The sequence below is a fragment of the Myotis myotis genome, unplaced genomic scaffold (genome assembly GCF_014108235.1).
Source record: "Myotis myotis isolate mMyoMyo1 unplaced genomic scaffold, mMyoMyo1.p scaffold_m19_p_20, whole genome shotgun sequence".
NCBI classification, from domain to species: Eukaryota; Metazoa; Chordata; class Mammalia; order Chiroptera; family Vespertilionidae; genus Myotis; species Myotis myotis.
Window position 1 is genome coordinate 13,605,295 of NW_023416325.1, and position 23,719 is coordinate 13,629,013.

The 23,719-nt window shown below is 52.9% G+C and overlaps 3 protein-coding genes across 5 annotated transcripts; 1 reads left to right on the plus strand and 2 right to left on the minus strand.

Moving 5' to 3' along the window:
• The first annotated feature begins 239 nt into the window (after window positions 1–239).
• IGLL1 (immunoglobulin lambda like polypeptide 1) lies at window positions 240–8,075 on the plus strand. Of its 2 annotated transcripts, XM_036353202.1 has the most exons (3): window positions 240–527; window positions 5,924–6,042; window positions 7,626–8,075. In XM_036353202.1, exons 1-3 carry the CDS (start codon window positions 331–333, stop codon window positions 7,943–7,945), a joined length of 636 nt encoding a protein of 211 aa, XP_036209095.1. In that variant the 5' UTR covers window positions 240–330; the 3' UTR covers window positions 7,946–8,075. The 2 variants fall into 2 exon arrangements, with proteins under 2 accessions (XP_036209095.1, XP_036209096.1); XM_036353203.1 differs by lacking the exon at window positions 5,924–6,042 and having other exon boundaries at window positions 437–527; window positions 7,626–8,066.
• Window positions 8,076–9,868: 1,793 nt separating this feature from the next.
• On the minus strand, window positions 9,869–19,453 carry ZNF70 (zinc finger protein 70). Of its 2 annotated transcripts, XR_004974930.1 has the most exons (3): window positions 19,327–19,453; window positions 13,563–15,356; window positions 9,869–10,254 (listed from the first exon to the last, which is right to left on the minus strand). XR_004974930.1 is itself a non-coding variant. In XM_036354325.1 (2 exons), exon 2 carries the CDS (start codon window positions 15,275–15,277, stop codon window positions 13,931–13,933), a length of 1,347 nt encoding a protein of 448 aa, XP_036210218.1. In that variant the 5' UTR covers window positions 15,278–15,356; window positions 19,327–19,453; the 3' UTR covers window positions 9,869–13,930. The 2 variants fall into 2 exon arrangements, 1 of the variants encoding a protein (XP_036210218.1); XM_036354325.1 differs by having other exon boundaries at window positions 9,869–15,356.
• A 1,244-nt stretch (window positions 19,454–20,697) lies between these two features.
• On the minus strand, window positions 20,698–22,669 carry VPREB3 (V-set pre-B cell surrogate light chain 3). Its single transcript, XM_036354406.1, is given in 5 exon segments — window positions 20,698–21,141; window positions 22,347–22,421; window positions 22,424–22,454; window positions 22,456–22,539; window positions 22,661–22,669. Coding segments are annotated over 5 exon segments (516 nt in total). The 3' UTR covers window positions 20,698–20,824.
• Window positions 22,670–23,719: the final 1,050 nt, after the last annotated feature.

Genomic DNA, 23,719 nt, shown 5'->3' on the forward strand with positions numbered 1-23,719 from the left:
CCCTGGCCCACCGACGCTGGGCAGGAGCAGGTGTGCCCCACACAAGGCCCCATGGGCCCAGCCAGGCTGGCAGCTGTGGTGGGGGCAGTTGAACCCTGGATCCTGACCACAGCATGGCAGTTGGCAGATGCCCCGCTGGGAGAGACCCTCAGGAGTAACGGCCATGGCCCTGGAGGGGGCGGGGCACTGGGGGCAGCGACCAGAAAAGGCCCGGGCGCACTGGGACAGTCACTGTCAGCGAGAGGGACAGAGGCACCTGCCAACCTAACCCTCCCCACTGGACGCGTACGCCAGCAGGTCAGCCAGGGGTGCCTTTGACCCTGAGCGCAGATGAGGCCCAGAATAGGGCCGGTGGGCTATGAGGCCCGCAGAGGGCAGAGCCCTGGCTTCAGGCAGCACTGGCCCCTGATGCTGCTGGGCCTGGCTGTGGGCGCCCATGGCCTGCTGTCCTCGACCACGGCACCTCACAGCAGGGCCCCAAGCTCTGGAGCCCCGACAAGGAGCAGCCCTAGGAGCCTGTGGGGAAGGTAAGGGGCGGAGTGAGTCATGTGGGGGACCTGAGGGTCTCTGAGCCCAAACTAAGAGTAGGGGACAGAGCGTGGCAATGAGGGGCAAGGGGAGAGAAGGGAGGGTCGGCTGGAGAGCAGGGGCCTGGGCAGATGCTGGCAGAGTTGACCTTTTGTTCAGTGTGGATTTTTTTGCATTGATTTTTACTTTTTAATATTTTATTGAAATGTATTTATCTACTTTACTGGGGGTTTTGGCACCCCTTAAATTTTGCACCCAAGACTAGTGCCTCACCTGGTCTTCTGGGTGGGGCAGAAATAAAGACAGGGGCGGGACGTCCCCGCGGGTGTGGGTGCTGTTGTCCCAGGGAGCCGGGCCTCCTTCATACAGTGCGATTGAAACTTCGTGGCCCATGCACAGAAGCCAGTATTTTGTAGAAGAGCCACACTCAATGGGCCAAAGAACTGTATGTGGCTCTCAAGCCGCGGTTTGCCGAGCCGCAGTTTGCCGACCACTGTAGCCAATGAGCCACATTCTCACTCTCCCCCTCTGAGTAGGCGTCACTCCCTGGAGCAGGGGGCACAGACCCTGGCTGATGCCGTGAGGTGGGGGTACCTTCCCTGGTGTCCTCGGGTCACCAGGCCCTGAACCAAAGATCCTCAGCCTGGGCTGCCTCTTGGGACTGTCCTCCCAGGGGCCCACGCCCACCCAGGACACAGACACCTCCGTGGGAAAGGCCTAGGGTGAGGGCTTTTGAGGGCCTTGGTCTGTTGCACCTTGATGTGTGGCCCCAGCCCCTCCTCTGTGTGTGGTGGGAAGTCCTGGACCAAGGGCTGAGCATCTGGAACCACTTAAGAGAATCAGTGGCACAATGACACCCTCATCCTGGGCAGCAGTCATTTTAGGGACAGAACCTCCCTCAAATGGCCCCACAGGGCGATCCCGCTGTCATCCAATTCACAGATGAGGATGGAAGCTCAGAGAGGTGAGGTGACCTGCCCAAAGTCACAGCTGGTGCAGACTCCAGGGCCCACGCTCAAGGCCTCCGGCCATCCCCATCTCCAGCCCCTAAACTGGGCTGACAAGTCCACCTCTCCGGGCCTCAGTTTCCCCCTCTGCAAAGTGCAGGGTCCGAACAGGATGAGGGCCTTGCGGCCTGGAACCCACACCAGGGATGCTGGGGCCGCCGTGATGAAGGGCTGGGATGGAGAGAGCTGATCGGCTGCTACTCCAGCAGGGCAGCAGGGAGGTGGGTCAGCACCCGTGGGTGTCAGGCCAGGACTGGCGTCTCCGTGTCCTGCAGGGACCGCTGAGCAAGGGCAGGGCCCAGGAAAGCATGAGGAGAGATGGAGCCCCCATCAGGGTCAAAGGCTGAGGCCGGGATCCCAGGGGAACAAGAGTCAGCCCCACTCAGGTCCACCCAGAGAAGGGGGCGGGGTGAAGCAACACCACACGCAGGGGGATGCCTGCAGGACAGATGCACCCACAGCGAAGGGCGGAGGAGGCCCCACTGCGGAGGGAGCACAGATAGTGCGACCCACCTCCGAAAGCTGCCAGTGGTCCCCGGAGCTGGAGCGGTGGGTCCTGGGACCAAGGGGGTCTGAGGGGAGGTCGGGCAGGTGGCCAGGCCCAGACCTGGAGGGCCCATCCTTGGAGGACAGACCTCACCTGGGAGTCCTGAGGAATGTTGCAAGAAAACGACATGACCGGACTTGGGTGGGTGGGAGGGGATGGAAATCGGGACTAGAGAGACCTCGCGAGGGCGTGGCGGTGGCCCAGGCAGAGTGGACAGATATGTGGGCAGATTCAGAAGGTGGAAGGAACGGGAAGGGAAGAGCCAGGATGCCCCCGGCCTTTTTCGTTGTTGTTAATCCTCACTCGAGGATATTTTCTTCCATCGATTTTTTGGGGTTTTTTTGTTGTTTGTTTCTTTTTTTCTTCCATCGATTTTTAGAGTGGAAGGGAGGGAGGAAGGGGAAGAGAGAGAGAGAAACATCGATGTGAGAGAGACACATTGATTGGTTGCTTCCCACATGCACACCATGGGGTGGGGATCCTGCAACCCAGGTACTCCTGTCCTTGACCGTGTGCCCTTGACTGAGAATCAAACCCGAAACCCCTTGGTCCGTGGGCTGACGCTCTAACCACTGAGCAAATCAGCCAGGGCACCCCCTGCCTTTTTTGACAGACAGTTAAGAGGACACGATAACTGCATCAGTGTGTCCTGTATCTCAACAAAATGGTCCGAGAGAAGGGGTGGTCTGCAAAGAGCTGCTCTTCCCCAAGAACATCCGCTCACTGAGGGGCCATTCGGGGCTGGGGGATACAGAGAGGGTCATGTGCAGTCCTGGGAACAGACGCCTGGACACTTCAGGAGCAGTAAAGTGGCTGGGGGCCTGCCCAAGCTGGTCGTACAGACGGAGGGGCGCTGACCCATGATGGGAATGCTCCAGGCAGAGAGCAGCGTAGGCCAAGAGGAAAGGGAGGTGTGCAGAGGAGGCCGGGAGCTGGGGGAAAGGGTGGGAGAGGCAGACCCAGGAAAGCGGGAGGCGTTGTTTTTAATTTCAAATTCTACTGTCGTTGCTGACATAAGTAAAAGTATTTGACTTGTACATTAATCTCGTATCTTGAAACCTTGCTGTAATTGCTTATTAGCTCCAAGAGGGTGTGTGTGTTTTTCTAATCCTACCTGAGGATTTTTTTTTCTTTTGATTTTAGAGAAAATGGAAAGGAGGGAGGAGTGGGGGAGGGGTGAGAAAGAGAGAGAGAGAAACATAGACGTGAGAGAGACACATTGCTTGGTTGCCTCCCACATGTGCCCCAAACTGGGCCAGGGATCAAACCTGCAACAGAGGTACGAGGTACGTGCTCTTGACCAGAATCTGTTCGCAGGCCAACAATCTAACCACTGAGCAAAACTGGATTTTGTGTGTGTGTGTCAATTCTTTTGGGTTTTCTACACAATCACATTATCCATTTATTTCTTCTCTCGCAATCTGTATACCTTTTATTTCACTATCTTATTGCATTAGCCACTGCTCTTCAATTTTCAGTACAATATGGAAAAGCAGTGGTGAGAAGAAATAGCTTTACCTTGTTACTGACCTTAGCAGGAAAGCTTCAAGTTTCTCCCATTAATTATGATGTTAGCTATAGGTTTGTTTGTTGTTTTTTTAATTGATTTTTAGAGGGAGAGAGAGAGAAGAGAGAGAGAAAGAGAGAGAGAGAGAGAGAGAGAGAGAGAGAGAGAGAGAGAGAGAGAGAAACTTTGACTTGTTGTTCCACTTGCATTCATTGGTTGTCTTGTATGTGCCCTCACTGGGGATCGAACCTACCCCTTGGTGTATTGGGATGATGCTCTATCCAGCTGACCTACTCAGCCAGGGCTAGCTATAGGTTTTTTGTAGATACCTTTTAGCAAGTTAAGTAAGTTCTCCTGTGAGAGTTTTTATCATGAATGGGTGTTGAATTTTGTCAACTGTTTTTTCTGCATCTAGTAACATAATCATGTGATTTTTCTTCCTTAGCCTGTTGATGTGATAGATTACATTAATTGATTTTCAAATGTTGAACCAGTCTTGCATGCCTGAGATAAATCCCACTTGATCATGGTGCATAATTCTTTTTATACATTGTTGGATTTGATTTGTAAATATCTTTTGAGGATTTTTGCATCTTTATTCATGAGAGATATGTCTTTAGTTTTCTTTTCTTATAATGCCTTGCTCTGCTTTTGGTATTAGGGTAATACCAGCCTCATAGAATGAGTTAAAGTGGGAAATTTTATGCTATGTTTATTTTACCACAATAAAGAAAGAAAATGACACTATATAGATAGATAAATATTAGGTGTACTTTTTAAAGGCACTTCTACATTGCTTAATTGTGTTATATATGCAATTTTAAAACAATAAAAAATTAATGCAAAAAAATCTTAGATTTGCATCACAAAACCAACCACTGCTGACTGGACCAGCTTCTAAGGTGAAAATGCAGAAATGCTTACAACCAATAAGGCCCAACTCAATGCCACATTTTGTATGAGTGGGAAGTTAAAATCAGCAAAACAAAATCTGGGGCTTCTAGTTGTAACTTTAAAAGGGAATATTTAGATGCTGAGTTTAAGAACACAGACTTCCAGCCTGGGGATGAGGAGGGGGCGGTGAGAACACTCATGATCACGCGTGACCAGGTGAAGTCAGAAAAGAACTGGGTTGGGAGAAGGAAGGGTGGCCAGCCTCAGTTGGATGTGGCGAGTTGCGGTTCCTGTGGGCCGTGCAGCTGGAGACGCTCACTAGGCAGTTTAGGCAGAGCCGCGGAGACAGAAGGCTTGGAGCTGGACAGACTAGCCCAGTGGTTCTCAACCTGTGGGTCGCGACCCCTTTGGCGGTCAAACGACCCTTTCACAGGGGTCGCCTAAGACCATCCTGCATATTAGTTATTTACATGACGATTCATAACAGTAGCAACATGACAGTTATGAAGTAGCAACGAAAATAATTTTATGGTTGGGTCACAACATGAGGAACTGTATTTAAAGGGCCAGAAGGTTGAGAACCACTGGACTAGAGCCTCACCATACAGGCGGTGGTGGGAATCCAGTGTGAGATGGCAAAGAATGGGTCAGTGGCCAGGTATGGGCCGTAAAGAAAGGGAAGCCAGAGGAGGGAAAGAGTGCGAGGTCTCAGGTACCCAGAGGAAGAGTCACTGGGAAGAGGATCCACCCCTGTGTTGCATCCTGCAAAAAGTTAAGGTACAAGAGGAACTGGGAGGGGAGCTCAGACTTGACAGAGAAGAGGGACCTGTCAGCCTTAACCAAGAGGTTTTAGGGAGAGATGGAGATGAGAACCGGGGGCCCTGCCATGTCTCAGCACATGAGACCATTACTGGCAGACAAGTGCTTGGGGGCCATTATTAATGGATGGTTGGATGATGGATGGATGGTGGATGGAGGAATTAATGGATGGATGGACAGAATGAGTGGTTTAAGAGATCAGAGAAGGCTTCATAAAGAGAACTGAATCGTATCTTGATGTGTGGAGACACAGGGAAAGGGTTCTCTCCGTGGGAACACTGTGAGTCAGGAATGACCCGGTGCACTGGACCCAGGGAAGAAGCCCACTGGCTGGACCGTGGGGAATTGTGGGGAAGGAACCCTCAGAGTCCCTAGGATGAGGCCAGGAGAGGTCAAGCAGATCAAGCAAGTTCAGGATCCTCCGGCCGCACCACACAGCTGCCTGGAGGGACACAGCACTCAGTGCCTCCATCAGCACTAAGGATTCCGTGGTGACCAGGCCAGCCTCGGGGGATCACACGCTAGGTGACTCCAAAGCGCAGGTGGTACCGGCCTCGGAAGGGAGCCGGCCGCCCACCTGCCCCACCCCCTGCTGCAGCCTGTGCCCATCGTACCCAGCAGGTTCCTGCTCAGGACTGGCCCCCAGGGGACAGGCCCCAGGTGCTGGCCCGGCGGGTTTTGGTCCGATCTTCAGTCGCCGTGGTACGTCTTCAGCAGCGGGACCCAGCTCATCGTCCTGGGTAAGCGGCTCTCATCACCTTTTCCCTGGCGTCCCACCCTCTGCTGTCTTGGGAAACACTCCTCTCTCTGTAGGCTGCTTCCCCTCTGCCCTCCTGGCCGGCCGTCAGAACCATCCCCAGGCCCTGGACTGTATGGCTCAGTTCTTTGGGTGTCGGCACCAAAAGGTTGCTGGCTTGATTCCTGGTCAGGGGGCATTTCGATGTTTCTCTTTCTCTCCCTCTCCCTTCCTCTCCCACCCCCGCCACCCCCCCAAAAATACATTAAAAATATAGGGAAAAATAGCCGATCCCCACCTCTCTCTATAAGGTCTGGGGGAGACGGGTTGGTCTCAGGGTAACCAGCAGGGAGGGCCCAACAGTAGGAGTAGCCATGTCCAGAGTCTGACAGCTTGAAGCAGCTGGATCCCGGGGGCTGAGGCTGAGGTTTGGCCTAGGAATGGGGCTCCAGTCTCTCTTCCAGGACAGACACCCACAAGGGGCCTAGGTAGTCCGGAGGCCCTGGGATCTGGGCCGAGGGCTCGATGCCCATCCCCGTGGGGAGAGCCATACAGTCGTCTAGGGACAGGGCTGAGGCTGTGACCACAACCTCCAGGGGCACAGGGTCAGCCCGAGGGAGGCCTATGGAAGGCCGAGCTAAAGCTCTCCGGGCTGTGAGGACATGGGAGGCAAAGACAAAGTACAGCAGGTAAGGTGGCCAGCAGCTCAGCCTCCCAGGACAGCGGTCAGAGAGGAGCAGGTTCTGTGAGGCACAGACTCACCTGTCCCTGGAGCCCATAATTTCTGTCCAAGGTTCGGCCACCCACCTTCCTCTAGGGAGCATTGGACTCAGAGATGACAATGTGGGGAGCGGACCGGGGGCGGGGGGGGTCAGAGCTGCAAACTGCCCCATGAAGTCAGTTGTCAGAGGTCCTGGGGTGGCGTGGGGCCACAGTGCCCGTCATCAGGGGGAGCAGCGCCAAAGATGCAGCTGAGGTGCAGGGTGCTGGGTCAGGGCACAAGGGGCGGGAGGCAGGCAGAGCCTGAGAGGCCCCTGGGCTTCGGCCTCAGCCTTCATTGGAGAGCTGAGGCCGGGCTGGGGCCACGCTGGGTGCCGCTGGGTGCCCAAGGGCGACGGGGGGCGCCAGGCCCCTCTGTGTGCTGGGCTCAGGCTTGGGCCTCCCCACACACCATCAGGCCGGTTGGGGGAGCCCAGATCGCAGAGGCCTGGGGCTCCAGAAGGATGAGTGAGGTGGGGCCTGACGCTGGGCTGAGGGCTCGGGAGTCTGAGCCAAGCCCCACACTCAGACTCCGGGGACTGGGGGGAGGGAGGTCAGCCTGCCCCGCTTACACTCGGGGAAACTGAGGCTACAGGTGGAGGGGCTTGGCCAGATCACCGGGAGGTGACTTGGAAGGGCTTCTGGACGGGTGGGGGCGGCCTGCTGTCCAGGGGCTGAGAGGAAAGGAGGAGACAAAGAAGGAAGGAGGGTCCCCTGGGGGAACAAACATGGCCACAATGGACGGGTCACAGAGGATGCAGATTGGCAGGGGGGCTGCACCAACACCCGCTCCCCCCTGCGTCTCACACCCCTTCTCTGTCCACATAGGTCAGCCCGCGTCCGCACCCTCGGTCACTCTGTTCCCGCCCTCCTCGGAGGAGCTCCACACCAACAAGGCCACGCTGGTGTGTCTCATCAGCGACTTCTACCCGGGCAGCGTGACGGTGGCCTGGAAGGCAAATGGCACCCCCGTCACCCAGGGCGTGGAGACCACCAAGCCCTCCAAGCAGAGCAACAACAAGTACGCGGCCAGCAGCTACCTGAGCTTGACGCCTGACAAGTGGAAATCTGGCGGCAGCTACAGCTGCCAGGTCACGCACGAGGGGGGCACCGTGGAGAAGACCGTGGTCCCCGGGGAGTGTTCCTAGGGCCCTGAGCCCCCCACCCTCGGGGGCTGGAGCCTTGGCACCTCTGGGAGGGTCTTTCCTTCCACCTGAGTCGTCCCCAGCCCCAGCCCGGCTCCCTGAACCCAATCAATTCTCAAAACGTTCTTGTCAATCAGAACCCATGCTCTCTGCTCATTCTTGTCTAGTCTCGTATTTAACCTGTGGCTTCCCCTGGTTCTCAGGTGGGTGGGAGAATCCTTTGTGCCCAGCAGGAGTTCCCTGGGGCACCTTCCAGGAACCTGACCAGGACACAAGGACCAGGTCACCATTCAGTCCCTCTGCCCTCTCCTTCCCCAGTTCCTCCTCCAGCCCATTATGTCCCTCCCTCCTGTTGGATGGAGCTGGCCATGGCCGGTGACCGCCAGATAAGCTCTCACTCCCTGCCCTGGTGCAGATGCCCTCTGTTCCCGGCCCTCGCCCCCTGGGATGTCCTGCTCCCTCCATGCCCAGCTCAGCTCCTGCCCACCCTTGCCCGCTCCCTTTCACTCCGTCAGGCCAGAACCCCCCAAGGGGTCCAGGACACTCCAGCTGAATCAGTCTTCGTTTTTTGGTAATCCTCACCTGAGGATATTTTTCCTATTGATTTTTAGAGAGAGAGAGGGAAGGAGAGAAAGATCACCCACCTTGGTTTCTGGGTTATCAGATACTAAAGATGGGGTTCTCCCATAAGAAAAGGGGTTCTCTCTCCCCACCCCAGTAAATCAAGGCATCGGCATTCTAGTAAATATATCCATTTTGTGTGATGCTTGCGAATGTCCAATTATCCCCAAGAGTTGGGCAACTCTGAACAGATTGAGGCAATTTGGTTTTCACCTTGGCCCGAGATGACTAAACCCACCTGCCACCTCTGATAAACCCCGGCAGCAACTGGCTGGGGCTCCAGCGTAGCATCCAGACATGTTCTTCCCCACGACTGCTGGGGGATCTGACACTACGTCGCACTTTTGGTAAGTCACTGGCCTCAGTTTCCCCACTGTAACTGGAGTGGCCATAAGGGGCCATCTTCTGAGCCTTTGCAGTTGTGCCCTTCCCCCACCACAGGAGGGGGTTGAGGGAGGAAGGGGAAGGTTGAGGAGGAACCAACCTGGGACAGACAGGTGGTGGGGATGGGGGTTGAGACCAGGGTCCCCACCTCTCTTCAAATGACTGTGGGTTCACTCTGGGAGGGCGGGATGGATCTGTGATGTCTACTTAATTCTTTGCTACATCTGGTAGGATTCTCTAAAACGTAAAGCACAATGTAATGTTTTATGTTCAAAGAACTTGAGGAGTAAGAACAGAAAATCAAATATTCACAATACTAATAGTGGAGTCATCATCTGTGCCCGCTGTTTGCCATACAGGTTTGTTTTCCTTAGTCCTCTGGGCTCCACGAGGCTATGAGGTGGCATCATTCCCCGACATTGCAGCCAAGGACACTGAAAATAGAGCCCGTGACTTGAAGGGTGGGCTTAAGACAGAGTCTGGCACAGATGAAGGCAAGGAACAGGTACGCCCAGTGGCAGACTTCCAGTCTACCCCAAAATGCTGCTCCACACATGAATGAGCATGGCCTTTGTGGGTTAAAGGAATGAACAGATAGTAAAATGTTAAAATGCAAATTTCCACCTTACTCTAAACAATAATGTTAATGACAGAACTTACACAAGAAGGAAAAGAATTACAGAAAGAATCAGAAAATCAAATCCAAGAATTTGGTGTTTATAAGTTACAGATATATAGCAAAATATATACACACATTTAAAAATTAAAATGCTGAGCTAAATAAACTCCCATGCAAATGCAAATGCAAGAAAAGCAAAGGAATTATAATATTTGGAAAAGAGAAGTTTAAGCTAGAAGCATGAAGAGGCAAATAGGGCACTAAAAGGCACAGTTTTTCAATATATCACTATTAAGTGTATATATATATATATATATATATATATATATATATATATCCCAAACACCATGGTGCTTACTTATTGACAACTTATACCCTGTCTATTCCTCCAAAAAGAGTTGAGATAATTGCATGACTAACATACCAACGCACATAAAAAAGGAACAGAAACTACATAAAGAAAAAAACACAAAATCAGACTACAATTAGATCAGGTAAATGAGTGTTCTTAACTATTTTGGGGCCACAGAGCCCGCACTTCCAAAATAAGGAGAATGCTTCAGACCCAGAACAATTCACTCATACGCACGTCCACACAGCTTTGTTCAGTCCCTAGGGGTCCACACCTTTTAAAACCCCCGTGTGCCAAAAGACCCCTAGGCAGTCCATGGACCCCAGGTTCAGAACTCTGAAGAAAACAAAATTAGAGAAAATATTAATTTGTATAAAATAGTTTAAAAACTGAGCTAACAAATAGAACTGATGGAGTAAAAACACATTTCTTACGAGTACACAAATGCTTTATAAAAACTGATAATATATTCAGGCCCAAAGAAATTCTATGGACACTCTGAAATGTTGAAACCACAATAAAGTAAGAAATAACAATAATGACTTAAGCATTCATCACTTGGAAATATAAAAAAGTAATAATAACACTTGGGCCAAAAGGGAAGTAATAATATAATAACAAGAAATACCACATGTTAAACTTATGGAGTAGAGAAAAAGCTCGAACTATTAAAAAAAATCAGACTAAATTACCTACATTTACTAGAAATAGTAAAAATATGATTAACTAATGCCCTGGCCTGTGTGGCTCAGTTGGTTGGAGCATCATCCCATGCACCAAAAGGCTGCAGGTTCGATTCGGATTCCCAGTCAGGGCACAGAGCCAGGTTGAGGGTTCCATCCACGGTCAGGGCACGTGCAGAAGGCAGCCGATCGATGTTTCTCTCCCTTCCTCTCTAAAATCAATAAAAATATAGATATATACGCTTAACTAATAATTAATCTTAGAAACATAAAGTGTTAGGCTAAAAACAAACAAACAACCCACCAGAATACATATACTCTGACACAACAATTCAACTAGGTACACAAAATCACGAGTGGGAGCTATACAACACTCAACCTCTGCCGTGAGGGAAAAACACAAGACAACAGAAACAACTAAATTCAAGGACGATTAAACCGTTACCAGGGCAATCCCTCATAACCTTACAGAGACCCAAACTAAAATGGAAGGAATTTAAATACACAGTCAAACCATGAAATACATTGAACAGAGAGCTAGTTTTACTTACACTTCCAAAAATGAAAAGTACCTGGTCTTAACCATGGTTATTTGAGTATCTGTCAACCCTTCAAAAAGGGGTTTTAATCCTGTTACATAAATTGTCAAAAAGAAGAAAGGAGACGGGCTGCAGAGGGTACAGGGGGAGAAAGTGCATATTTCAAAACGTGAGAACAGTATAAAATGAGTTGAGAGAGGCTGGGGGTGAGCTGAGGACAGAGGCTGGCATGAGCTCCATGTGGCTTGTTTAGAGGGGGTGAAGCAGATTGGCTGAAATGGGGGTTTATGTGCAGAAATACCCCCAAAGGTTGGTTTTAAGGAGAGTGGTGACATGTGCAAAGTGATGCTTTAAAAAAAATCAATTTGGTTGGGGTGCACAGGGTGTGGAGGGAGACACTGAGGGTGGGAAGGAAACTGATGACTGCCTGATAGGCACAGAATGAGGGGGTGCAGGAGGTAGACCTGGTGGGAGTTGGTGGCTGCTGTCACCCGCACCGAGCAGGTGTCAGCATTCTCTCCTCACTCCTGGTCCTGACAACGATGCCCAGCACCACCTGACCAGTCCAGCTGTGGTATAGCAGGTGGTGGGGGATCCTGGGGTGCTGGTTAAATGTTTCACATAGCAAAGAGCGGGACTTGACAGAAGTGATCTTCCCAGACCCTCAGACCAATCCTTTTTAAATCTCTGGCTACCAAGCCCCACTTACTTAGTAACAACTATGGCTCTCCCATTTTTTTTGTGTTTTTTTTTTGGTGTTAATCCTCACCCGAGAATATTTTTTTCCCATTGATTTTTAGAGAGTGTGGAAGGGAGGGTGAGAGACACAGAGAGGGAAACATCGATGTGAGAGAGACACATGGGTCGGTCGCCTCCCGCATGCACCCTGACTGGGGCCAGGGATTGAGCCTACAGTGGAGATATGTGCCCTTGACCAAAACTGAACTTGTGACCCGTTAGTCCGAGGACTGACTCTCTAACCGCTGAGAAAACTAGCCAGGGCGGCTCTCCCATTTTATTCATCAAAACTGCACATATCTGCCAAGCTGAGCTTCTGATTGGCTGAAATAACCAGCTTTATCATGATAGGTTCATGGGATTCCAGCCATAAACGTTTGGAAAACTTCAAAATAGCTCAGACCGCCTCCTCCCACACTAGCTGAGAATCCTGAGGGGAATGCCAGTACTAGATCCCCATGGGCACACGAAGGCCTGAGGGCCTGGGACAAACAATGACCAACTAGCCAGACCTGTCAGTGTGTGGTTCCTGGGCCACCTTCAAGCTCTGCTCAGTCAGGGCAAGCAGGCCTGTCATTTGGGAGATGTGGGGGTGCATGGGTGCTCACGGCCTGGATGCATGCTGGGACATTATAACCACCTGGGAGCTTTAAAAACACGCCACTGAGCCCCACCTCTGGGGTGCCCACTGAATTGGTCCCAGATGAACACCAGTTGGCAGGGGGGAGAACAGAGAGAAGTACAGGGACATGGACTGAACACCACAGGGAGGCTCAGGATGGCTTCCAGGAAACATCTTTAAGATAAACGCAGGGCACCCCAGCCCAGGGTGCAAGCCTGAGGGAGTATGGGGAAGCCTGGTTTAATGAGGGCCTGCTGCAAGCTCTGCCATTTCAGGAAGCAGATGGGGATGCTTCTCCAGGTTTCAGGGACAGTGTTTCCGGGGCAGGGCAGAGGTCACTCTGGGTATCCACACTCAATCCCTAGTTGTCAAAGCACTTTCATATGTGCTCTCATTCTGAATGGGAGGCTTGCACCAATCCTCAGAGTGTGGGGCCAGATCCCACTATCGCCATGTCACGGGTAGGAAAACTGAGCCTTGGGGCTTCCGCAAGGACACATAGGTAGGAGGGATGGAGCTGAGACTTGCTCCCAGATCTCTGATTGAATCACCCTGCTTCCCACATCCCCCCGCCCGCCTGAGCCTGCACTGGAAGGTGGAGAGGCTGCATAGCTGCCAGACCAGAAACGGGCCCTGCTGATGTCCAAGGCACGCTGTGGTTTTAGGAGCCCTGGGTCTGGTGGAGGGCCTGCTCCTGGAGGGCACTGGTGCCGTGGGCCTGGGCTGAGTCAGAGCTGGGCATCAAATGCCCTCTGGCCTGCAGGACCAAACCTCTACTCTCCTTGAAAGAGACCCCCCTCACTCTAACACAGAATAGGGTTAAGGGACCACACCAGGGACTTGCACCCTCCCTCCCAGTCCCAAACCTAATCCTTCCAGACACTCCCTTTGTTCTGTAACCTGTTCGGGTTGCACCGACAAGTACCCAAACCAGGCAGAAGATTCCATTTTGTGGCTGAGGTATCTACTTTTTGGATTCATTTTTCTTCAGCTAATTTGGACTGTGAGAATGGTTACTTCTACTGAAAGTGCCAAACTATAGCCTGATGTTAGAGTTCTCACCTGACATTCTCATGGGTTTAAGTCAACTTTCTCCCTCTTACAGTCACTTCTCTTCTGTATTCTGGAATAGAGGGCAGAACTGAACCTCACAGGCTTGGAAGTCAAATGTGAGAATGAGAAAATCGAAGGCCCACTCTCTTTTCAGGTGCTCAGCCATTCTGGCAGCCTTTCTCTCCCCCCATCCTCCCTTGTGCTCAGAAAACCTGCTGATCACCTGGCCAAGAGGGGCCGGTGCTGCTGGTGTGGTGCTCAGGAGCACCCAGGTCCAACTCTGTTCTGGGGCAGGTGGATGGAGCTTTGCAGATAAAGTGACTGGGCACGGGCTCCATCTGGGAAAGGCTTTCAAGCTTTGGTGTGAGCTCCTCCTTCTAGAGCTTCTCCCCAGCATGGATTTTCTGATGCCGAATAAGGTGTGAGCTCCCCCTGAAGGACTTGCCGCATTTGTTACACTCGTAGGGTTTCTCTCTGGTGTGGGTTTTATAATGTTCAATAAGGGCCGACCTGTGCCGGAAGGCTTTGCCACACTCATTGCACGCATAGGGTTTCTTCCCGGTGTGGATTCTCTGGTGCTGAATCAGTGCGGAGCTGTGGCAGAAGGCCTTCCCGCACTGGCCGCACTCATAAGGCTTCTCCCCAGTGTGAATCCGCTGGTGCTCAATGAGGGAGGAACTCTGGCTGAAGGCTTTCCCACACTTATGGCATTTGTAGGGTTTCTCACCGGTGTGGGTTTTCCGATGCTCAATGAGGTTGGAGCTCTGGCTGAAGGCCTTCCCACACTCTTCACATTTGTACGGTTTTTTCCCAGTGTGAATCCTCTGGTGCCGAATGAGGTGGGACCTGTGACAGAAGGCCTTTCCGCAGAGATCGCATTGGTGAGGTTTCTTTAGGGTGTGGATTTTCCGATGCTGGCTCAGGCCTGAACTCTGGTTGAAGGATTTCCCACATTCCTTACACTGATAAGGTTTTTCTCCAGTATGAATTCTCTCATGTTTTCTCAGACTTGAGCTCCGACTGAAATCTTTCCCACATTCCCTACATTCATAGGGTCTCTTCCCAGTGTGGGTTTTCTGATGTTGTGTGAGGGCTGAGCTCTGGCGAAAGGCTTTTCCACATTCTGGGCATTCGTAGGGCTTCTCCCCAGTGTGGATTATCTGATGTCTGAGAAGGTGCGAGCTCTGGCTGAAGGCCTTCCCACACTCACAGCACTCGTAGGGCTTCTCCCCAGTGTGGATCACCAGGTGCCTAAGAAGGTGCGAGCTCTGGCTGAAGGCCTTCCCACATTCCCGACACGCATAGGGTTTTGGTGGTTGTGCAGTTCTGTGAGGCTCATTAGGTCCCGAGTCCCCACTGCCCACTAGCTCATAGTCATGTTTGCTGGGTTCCTCTCCATCATGGATTAACTGACACATACTAAGGTCTGATTTCTGGAGGAAGGTTTGGCCAAATATGTCATCATCCTGGGGTTTGTTGACTTGGGGAATACTCTGATGCTGAACAGGGCTTGAGCACAGACTGAAATTCCCCTCGTAATCATCATGTTCCTCGTTTGGCTCCCCAAGAGGGATCTCCTTATAGATAACAGCCATTTGCTCTAAACCTCTTTCCTGAAGAAATGCGTCCCCTAGGTCCTCCTCTGGGAAAAGCTCTTGCTGCATCTCTAACCCATCTTCAAACACAAAGGTCTCACCAAGCTTGGATGCCGGGGGAACCTCCATTGTGGATCTAGTATCAGCCCCAATGACTGTATTTCTTGAAAGATGTTCTTCTTTGGGACACACTTACTGTTCTTACAATCTAAAAGGAAAAGGGACATTGTCAAGCAGACAAGTCAAGCACTTAGTATGTGCCTTCTTCCTGTGCCAGAATCAATGGTAGAGATGACAAAATAAGTATAAGATACAATCTTGGCCCTGGCCAGTGTGCTCAGTGGTTAGAGTGGCAGCGCATACATTGAAGGATCTCGGGTTGGATTCCAGGTCAAAGGCACATACCTGGGTTGCAGGCTTGATCCCCAACCCAGTTGGGGCACTTGCAGGAGGTAACCAACCAATGTGTCTCTCTCACATCTCTCTCTCTCGCTCTCGCTCTCTCCCCTCACCCCCAAAAAATCAATGAAAAAATATCCTCAGGTGAGGATTAACAAAACAAAACAAAATGTCACAATCTTGCCCTTTGCTTTGATCCCCATTGGGTTAGACAGAAGTTTGATTTGTCAGAAACAACTGCAAACAAGACAGAGAAATTAGAGAATCAAACACCACACCATAGTGTCTAGACCAGTGATGGCAAACCTTTTGAGCTCGACATGTTAGCATTTTGAAAAACCCTAACTTAACTCTGATGCCGTGTCACATATAGAAATTTTTTGATATTTGCAACCATAGTAAAACAAAGATTTATATTTTTGGTATTTATTTTATATATTTAAATGCCATCTAACAAAGAAAAATCAACTAAAAAATGAGTTCGTGTGTCATAGGTTCGCCATCACCGGTCTAGGCTCTCTGAGGACATTCAGAAAGGTGGGTTAGATCAGGAAGTGGAGCCACATGGAAAAGGCACAACACTCCACCTGCTGGAGGGGTTGGGAATGGGGATTTGTTGGGAAAGAGCGTGCCCTTTCTTCCTTGCGGTGCCCCAGCCACAACTCCGGGAGTCAGCCTCCACCTTCTTCCTCTTCACCTGCATGGCCTGTCCTTCCATTTCCTGAGGCTTTATTGAAGGGGTCTGCCTCTGCCTCTCTGTCTTTGCTGCGATTCCGGAGCTCAGGCCTCAGTGCAAATCCCTGAGATCATTTCAACACTCACCTCCCAAATGGCTGCCTGTCTCCAACTTCTGTTCCTCCCTTGGGTCCATTCCCTGCATTGACACCAGTGTGAGATACCCCAATACAGGCCCGATCGTGTCATTTCTCTTCTTAGGAGCCTGTGACAGCTCAACTCACTCACCAGGCCATCGTGCATGGCCCTTCCAGACCATCTCCTGCCCCTCCTTCCACACACCCCTAACCTTCCGTTTAATTTGTGCTGCTGCTGCTTCTGCCTGCCAGGTCCCTCCCCTTTCTCAGACTGTCACTGGCTCATCCTTCCAGGCTCAGTCCAGACGTCCCCTCTTCTCTCACCCTCAGATTGACTATCTCAGGCACGCCCCTCCGTGACCCACGGAGCTTGGTGCACGCACCCCTGGATGGCACACATGGGTTGACAGGACTCTCCCCACCACTACCTGTGAGCTCCTTCAGGGCAAGTCGTGGGCTCCTTCATTTTGGAGCCCCGAGCCCCAGCACAACGGGACAATCTCTACACCTACATTTGTGGAATTATACACAACCGAATGGAGGAAAAGCCACCTGGTTTTGTGCTAGAACTGATTGTCACACTTGAACCCTTTTTTAAAAAAATATATTTTATTGATTTTTTACAGAGAGGAAGGGAGAAGGATAGAGAGTTAGAAACATCGATGCAAGAGAAACATCGATCAGCTGCCTCCTGCACACCCTCTACTGGGGATGTGCCCGCAACCAAGGTACATGCCCTTGACCGGAATCGAACCTGGGACCCTTGAGTCCGCAGGCCGACGCTCTATCCACTGAGCCAAACCGGTTAGGGCTCACTTGAACTCTTTATCAAAAAAAAAAAAAATCAATTCTCTGGGAGATATAAACAAATAAACAGACAACAGCATGACTGCTCCAGTTGGAGGAGGGTGTTTCTGCAGGAACAAAGAAGGAAACTGGAACACACACCCCACCTTAGCCCCTCAGCCCCTGTGGTGGCCCGGGGTAGCCTCTCAGGACCCCATTCATAAACTTCTGTGCAGCTAAAGGGAAACTCCCAGCTACCATAAGGATAACAGCTCATGTGTACTGAGTGTCTGCTCTTGCTAGGCACTACCAGACCTTTACAAGTGTTTCTCACTTAATCTTCACAACTCTATACAAAGGTACTACTATTATTATCCTTACCTTGAAGCTTAGAGAGTAACGGAATCAAAATATACATATTAGTCAGAATAGCCATGATGGAGCCCATTTCTGTTTGGAAATATCTTCTTAATGAATTTCAGCCACTTTAATGAATTGTCTTTGCTCATTTCACCCCCTCTTGCCCTTCTCTTCAGATACCATAATCTCCAATCCTCCCAGTTCTCTCACTCAACCTCACCGAGTCTAATAGCTCCCTATCTTTTATTTTTTAATTTTTATTGATTTCAGAGAGGAATGGAGAGAGAGAGAGACATCAATGATGAGAATCACTGATTGGCTGCCTCTCGCATGCCCCCTACTGGAGATCGAGCCTGCAACCCAGGCAAGTGCCCTTGACCAGAATCGGACCCTTCAGTCTGCAGGCTGATGCTCTATCCACTGAGTCAAACCGGCCAGGGCTAATATTTCCCCATTTTCACTTCGTTCTCCTCTTCTAGTTCTACCCACTCCCTTCTAGCTTAGATCCCCTCCTTCTACAGTGGGTCTAACTATAGACATCACTTCAGCTAACTCTCTGACCAGCACCACATTCCTCATTTCCTTGCCCTGCTGCAACCGGCCACTAACTCCTCCTCTGCCAATTCCTCATAAAATGTTAAATGCTGCCAAGGAAAATCATACGACTGCGTATGGCAGCGAGACAGATTTCGCGTTTCCAATTTCAGCTGGGACCTCAGCACGCGGCTCCAGCAGCCAATGACCTCCTTGCTGCCAGTCCTCTCTTCTCCGTCCCCTTCCCCACCCCTTCTGGCACTGCTCACCAATACCTCCTTCTCAAAACCCTTCATTTTAGAGGATGCAAATTGGCAGCCTGGGGATCCTGCCACAGACACGTTTTGTCTGGCTCTCAAACGAGCTGGGCTTTTCCTTTTTGTGTGACTTAGCCGCCAACATGGAAAACTCAGTGGTTCTCTGGCCTTCTCTTGAAAAACTAAAGATGTGACAATATGGGCTCATCCCTTCACTAAGCCCACCTTGCCTACCCGGACGCCTCAAGGCTTTGAGCTGGCTGGACAAATCACCCCACTCCCACATCCTGCCTTATTCCCTTGGTTTCTGAAAGATTCCGCCCCCCTCTCCCCCCCAATTTTCATAGCCTGGGATGCCTCCTTCTGCGTATTGCAACTCTTTTTCCACCCACCTGCTAAATCCTGGTGTTCCCAAGGTTTCCTCCTTAGCAATTTTCCGTTCCCGCTCTGTCCCACCTACACCTGAAGCAGTGGTTCTTAACCTTCTGGCCCTTTAAATACAGTTTCTCATGTTGTGACCCAACCATAAAATTATTTTCGTGGCTACTTCATCACTGTCATGTTGCTACTGTTATGGATCGTCATGTAAATATCTGATATGCAGGATGGTCTTAGGCGACCCCTGTGAAAGGGTCGGTCGACCGCCAAAGGGGTCGCGACCCACAGGTTGAGAACCGCTCTCCACTCTGTTTCAAAAGTTGGCAATCCTTGATCTGTCCCCAACGACGTTTTAAACATTTTTGGACCCCAAAAAAAGCCAAAGGTATGGAACCCCATGCTTCCCACTTCCCCGGCTGCTCCTGCATCCGTCACCCCATCCTCCAGGGAGCCCACGCGGCCCGGCGCCCGGCAGAACCTCGGTCCGGTCGGGGCTTTCTGGCTGGAAGCCAGCGAGCAGCCGCGGACAGGCACACGCCGGCCGGCCGGGCGGCGACGCCTGCGCCCCGACATGCTTCCCACCAATGGAGACGCTCGCACCCTGACCACCGGAGGGACAGGTGGGCACACGGGCTGCCGCGGAGCCACTCACCTGGGCAGGGGCGGGGCCGCTCACCTGGGCCGGGGCGGGGCCGCCGGAGGCCGGGGCGGGGCTGCACCTGAGCTGCTCCAACCCGCGGCCGACCCGGCCTGGCTCCCGGGCTGCTGCTGACGCGGAGCCCCCGGCGCCCCGAGAGCCGGAGCCCCGCCCCCCTCCCGCGGGCACTTCCGGGACTGCTCTAGGCCGCGCGGAGGTCCTCGCGTCTCGGTGGTCCCGCCGTGCCTGGTGTCGGGGCACGCAGCCGCGGGGCTCCGGGCTCCGGGACAGGGATCGGGAGAGACTCTCCTGTCCGACGACGCAGTGGCTCTGGGCTGCCCCCAGAGTGAGTCCGGCTGGGAGGAGAACAGAGCTGGGCAGTCGTTGGCAGGAGTGCAGGGGAGGAAACTGAGGCCGGGAGGGGCAGGCCGGCTGCACTTGCCCTGGGGGTGGGGGCCGCCAGGCGTGTGGGGTCTTAAAGAGGAGAATGGGATTCCGGAGTGGAGCCCATCAGCTCTCATAGGCCCAGGAGCCCTGCGGATTCATCATTCCTTGCTGGTTCTGCCTGCCAACCCAGCCCCCACAGAGGCGGGAATGAGAAGAAGGGCCCGCGGAGGACCCCCCCGCAGATGGCCGCGCGTGTTGGCTGGACCCTCTCTGGACTCAGTACATTTGAGGGATGACCTCCAGGCATGAGCCGCCTCCTAGGGGACCCGGGAGGGAAGAGGGATGTGTTCTTACCCCGCACCCGACTCCCAGACTCTCAGCTCTGCTTCTGATGGCAAGACTTGCCCCTCCCCCTATGCTTCCCCGTGGGCACACCTGCCTGTGGGAGAGCCTCCCTGGGGAAAGTGGGGCACAGCCCTCTCATGGGAGACCAATAGAACACGTGTTCCTGAAGGGGGGCAGGGGGGATTCTGCCCACTCAGCCAGCCCCTACCATCTGCCCACCCGCCTTCACGCTGGCCCTCAGGTGCCTCTGAGTGCCCTACACACACACACACACACACACACACACACACACGCACGCACACACACACTCACAGCTGCCTCCCTGCTCCATCAAGGAGTAGGCAGGGACTGCCCCTCCCCTCCCTAGCAGCCTGGTTCCTTGGGAACCCAGTTGTAACCCAGTGAGCACTGGACCACAGCCAGCCATGCAGAGCTGGGAGTGGCAGGGCTGGTTCCTTTTTTTTCTCCAGCTCCTTGGGTCACAGGAAGGCCAAGCGACCAGTCTGAACCCCCTGGGGGCCAGGGGAGAGGCCCGGCCCTGTCCCAAGGGTCTCAGGTGCTTCCTCTTACACACCAATCCCCAGAATCCCTGGCCCCCTTCACCCTCCCCAGCCAACCACAGTCACTTTTTCAGCAGAGATCTCATGGCCAGTATTGACATGTTGGATATTATTAGCCCATTTTACAGAGGAGGAAAATCAAGGCACAGAGAAAGTTAGAGAGCGGCCTCAGGTCAGAGACAGAAGTGGGAGACAGGAGGCATTCACCCCACACCCCACCCCTAGGATATGTAACCAACAGAGCAGTAATAATCTGCATCGTCCTCGGGCTGCACGGGGCTGATGATCAAGATGCAGGCATTTTGGGCTGCGTCTGTGGCTGCTGAGAAGCGGTCCGGGATGTCTGGGGACCGGTGGTGATCCTCCTTGGAGCGGTAGTAGAGGAGGTAGCGGGGGGCGCTTCCCGCCCGCTGCTGGTACCAGGACACGCCGTAGTCCCCGATGTTGGCGTGGCGGGGGTTGAGCATGCAGGAGATTTGGACCACTTGGCCTGGGAACACCAGCAGTGCATCTGGCTGGGTCAGTACTGGCTGGGAGACTGAAAGAGACAGACCTGCTCAGGCCTGGCCTGGGCCCCTGTTCTCCCGCTTCTGCCTTATGAAGACGTGGTCAGACTCCCAAACCAGACAACTCCTCTTCCTAGAGGGCTCGTGGCCTGGTGCCATGGGATGGGCACAGGATGGGGTACCGAGCTGGTGACCCCTAAAGCCCCATCAGTGCCATGTTCCCGAGGATCAGTGTTCAGTTGCAGGCCTAAAGTTTAAACGGTGGGACCGGTGGCCTCTATTGCTCACTCCCACCCCTTGCCCTGAAGACCCCTATCCCCTCAGTCACACTGGCTCTTCCAAACCCTGGTTGCAGACTAACCACCGCCAGGAAGCTCTGGGCTGTACCACCCATCAGCTCAGCCTCAGGCAACTGGGTGCTGAGGACCTTCTTGGAGTTAGGTTGTTCCCGAGGTCCTGTGAGGTAGGGATCAGCCCACACCAGCTTCTCCTGTGAAAAACTCAAAAGGTCACCAGCTCCAGCCCCTTCTCAGACCCTAAAGCAGTGGTCGGCAAACTGTGGCTCACGAGCCACATGCGGCTCCTTGGCCCCTTGAGTGTGGCTCTTCCACTAAATACCGACTTCTGCGCATGGACCACGAAGTTTCAATCGCACTGTACATGTGCACCCACACGTGGTATTTTGTGGAAGAGCCACACTCAAGGGGCGGAAGAGCCGCATGTGGCTGGCAAGCCGCAGTTTGCCGACCAGGGCCCTAAAGAGTCAACGTTCAAAGGGACTCTAGTGGTCTGGTCAATCAGAAATGGAGAAACTGAGGCCCACCCAGAGAAGTGACTTGCCCCAGGTCTAGGGCACAGCCATCCCCTCTGCAGCCAGGTCTCCCCTTCACCTCAGTGCCCCTTCCAGACCTCCCACTGCTCATCTCAATTTGCTTCTTTTTTTTTTTTTTAAAGATATATTTTATTGATTTTTTACAGAGAGGAAGGGAGAGGGATAGAGAGTTAGAAACATTGATCAGCTGCCTCCTGCACACTCCCTACTGGGGATGTGTCTGCAACCAAGGTACATGCCCTTGACCGGAATCGAACCTGGGACCCTTGAGTCCGTAGGCCGATGCTCTATCCACTGAGCCAAACCAGTTAGGGCTCAATTTGCTTCTTTGCAGGGAGGGGCCTTCTGGAGCCAGTGCTGTCCCCCACCCCACCCCCAGGTGAGCCAGGCCCAGGGAGAGCTCACCTGCCAGGAGGGCTCCAATCAGAAGGAGGGCCAGGCGCCACCAGGCCATGGCCAGCAGCAGTGAGGCAGGCGGGAGCTGTTCTGTTGGGTGTGCCCCAGGTGCTTCAGGGCATGGGCCGGGGAGGCTACTGGACCACAACAGGGCATGCAAATCAGCCCCGTGATTGGTGGGGGAGGCAGGGGCTGGGGCCCACTGCCAGGCCCCATCTCCCCAAACGTGAGAGTCCTGACCCGCCCCCCCCCCCCTCCCGCCCCAGCCTTCTGAGAACAGGAGCCAAAATCCACACGTGCACTGAAGACACACCCCTCGGCACTTGGGCCATTTCTTCAGAACCTGGCTGCAGCCACCCCTGAGCTGTGTTCTGCAGGACTCGGGTCCCCAGACACAGTGGTGTCCCCGGAATAAAGTGCCCTGCACTTTAAATAAGTTTGGGAAACGCTGTCTGTTTGCACAGTATTGATTCTGAGCACTGGCTACTGCTGAGCACCGTAATGAGGCATTGGATTTAATCCTCACAGCTGTCCTGTTCTCACTCCCTGAGGATCATGCTTATTCCGAGGCGGGCTGACCAGGCAAGCTGCGAGGATAGGAGGATCCGTCCTCCTCCTGCCTGGCCTCTGGCCACCCAGAGCTCTGACTGCCTAATCATGGGGTGGGGGAGGGTGCAAGACATTTCTAAAACCTTGGGGAAAAGGGAGCTGGTGAAGGTTGGGCACCCTGGCTGGAGGAGTCTGCTGGGGCTCATGGAGAGGGGGCAGGAGACAGAACTGCGAAGAAGAGAAAGGGGAGGGGATAAGGGAAGAGGACAGAGGCAGGATGATGATGGGAGAGAGACAGAGAAAAAAAGTCAGAGAAAGGGAGATGGAGAGGCAGAGAAACTGTTCATGTGAGAACACAGAGAAAGAAAGAGAACCAGGGAGAGGCAGAAAGGAGGGGGAGAGAAGGAAAGACAAACATGAGACCGGGAGAGACAGGAGGAGGAGAGAGAGAGAGCTGGTGAGGGGACCAGCCGTCAATCTGAGAGGCCTGGCCACAAACAGAAAGAGGGACGATGAAAATGGTGCGGCCAGTATGGAAAACATTGGCAGTTTCTTGTCAAGTTAAGCATACTCTCATCATCTGACCCAGAACTTCCTCTCATGGCATTTATCCTAGAGAAATGAAAACTTCTAGTCACACTAAAACCTGTAGGTGAATGTCTATACTGGCTTTATTCGTAATTGCCCAAAACTGAAAACAACCCAAAACAACAGCAGGTGAATGGATCAACAAACATGGTACATAGTAGAGGTCAAGGTTCGATTCCCGGTCAGGGCACATGCCCGGATTGCAGGCTCCATCCCCAGTGCGGGGTGTGCAGGAGGCAGCCCAT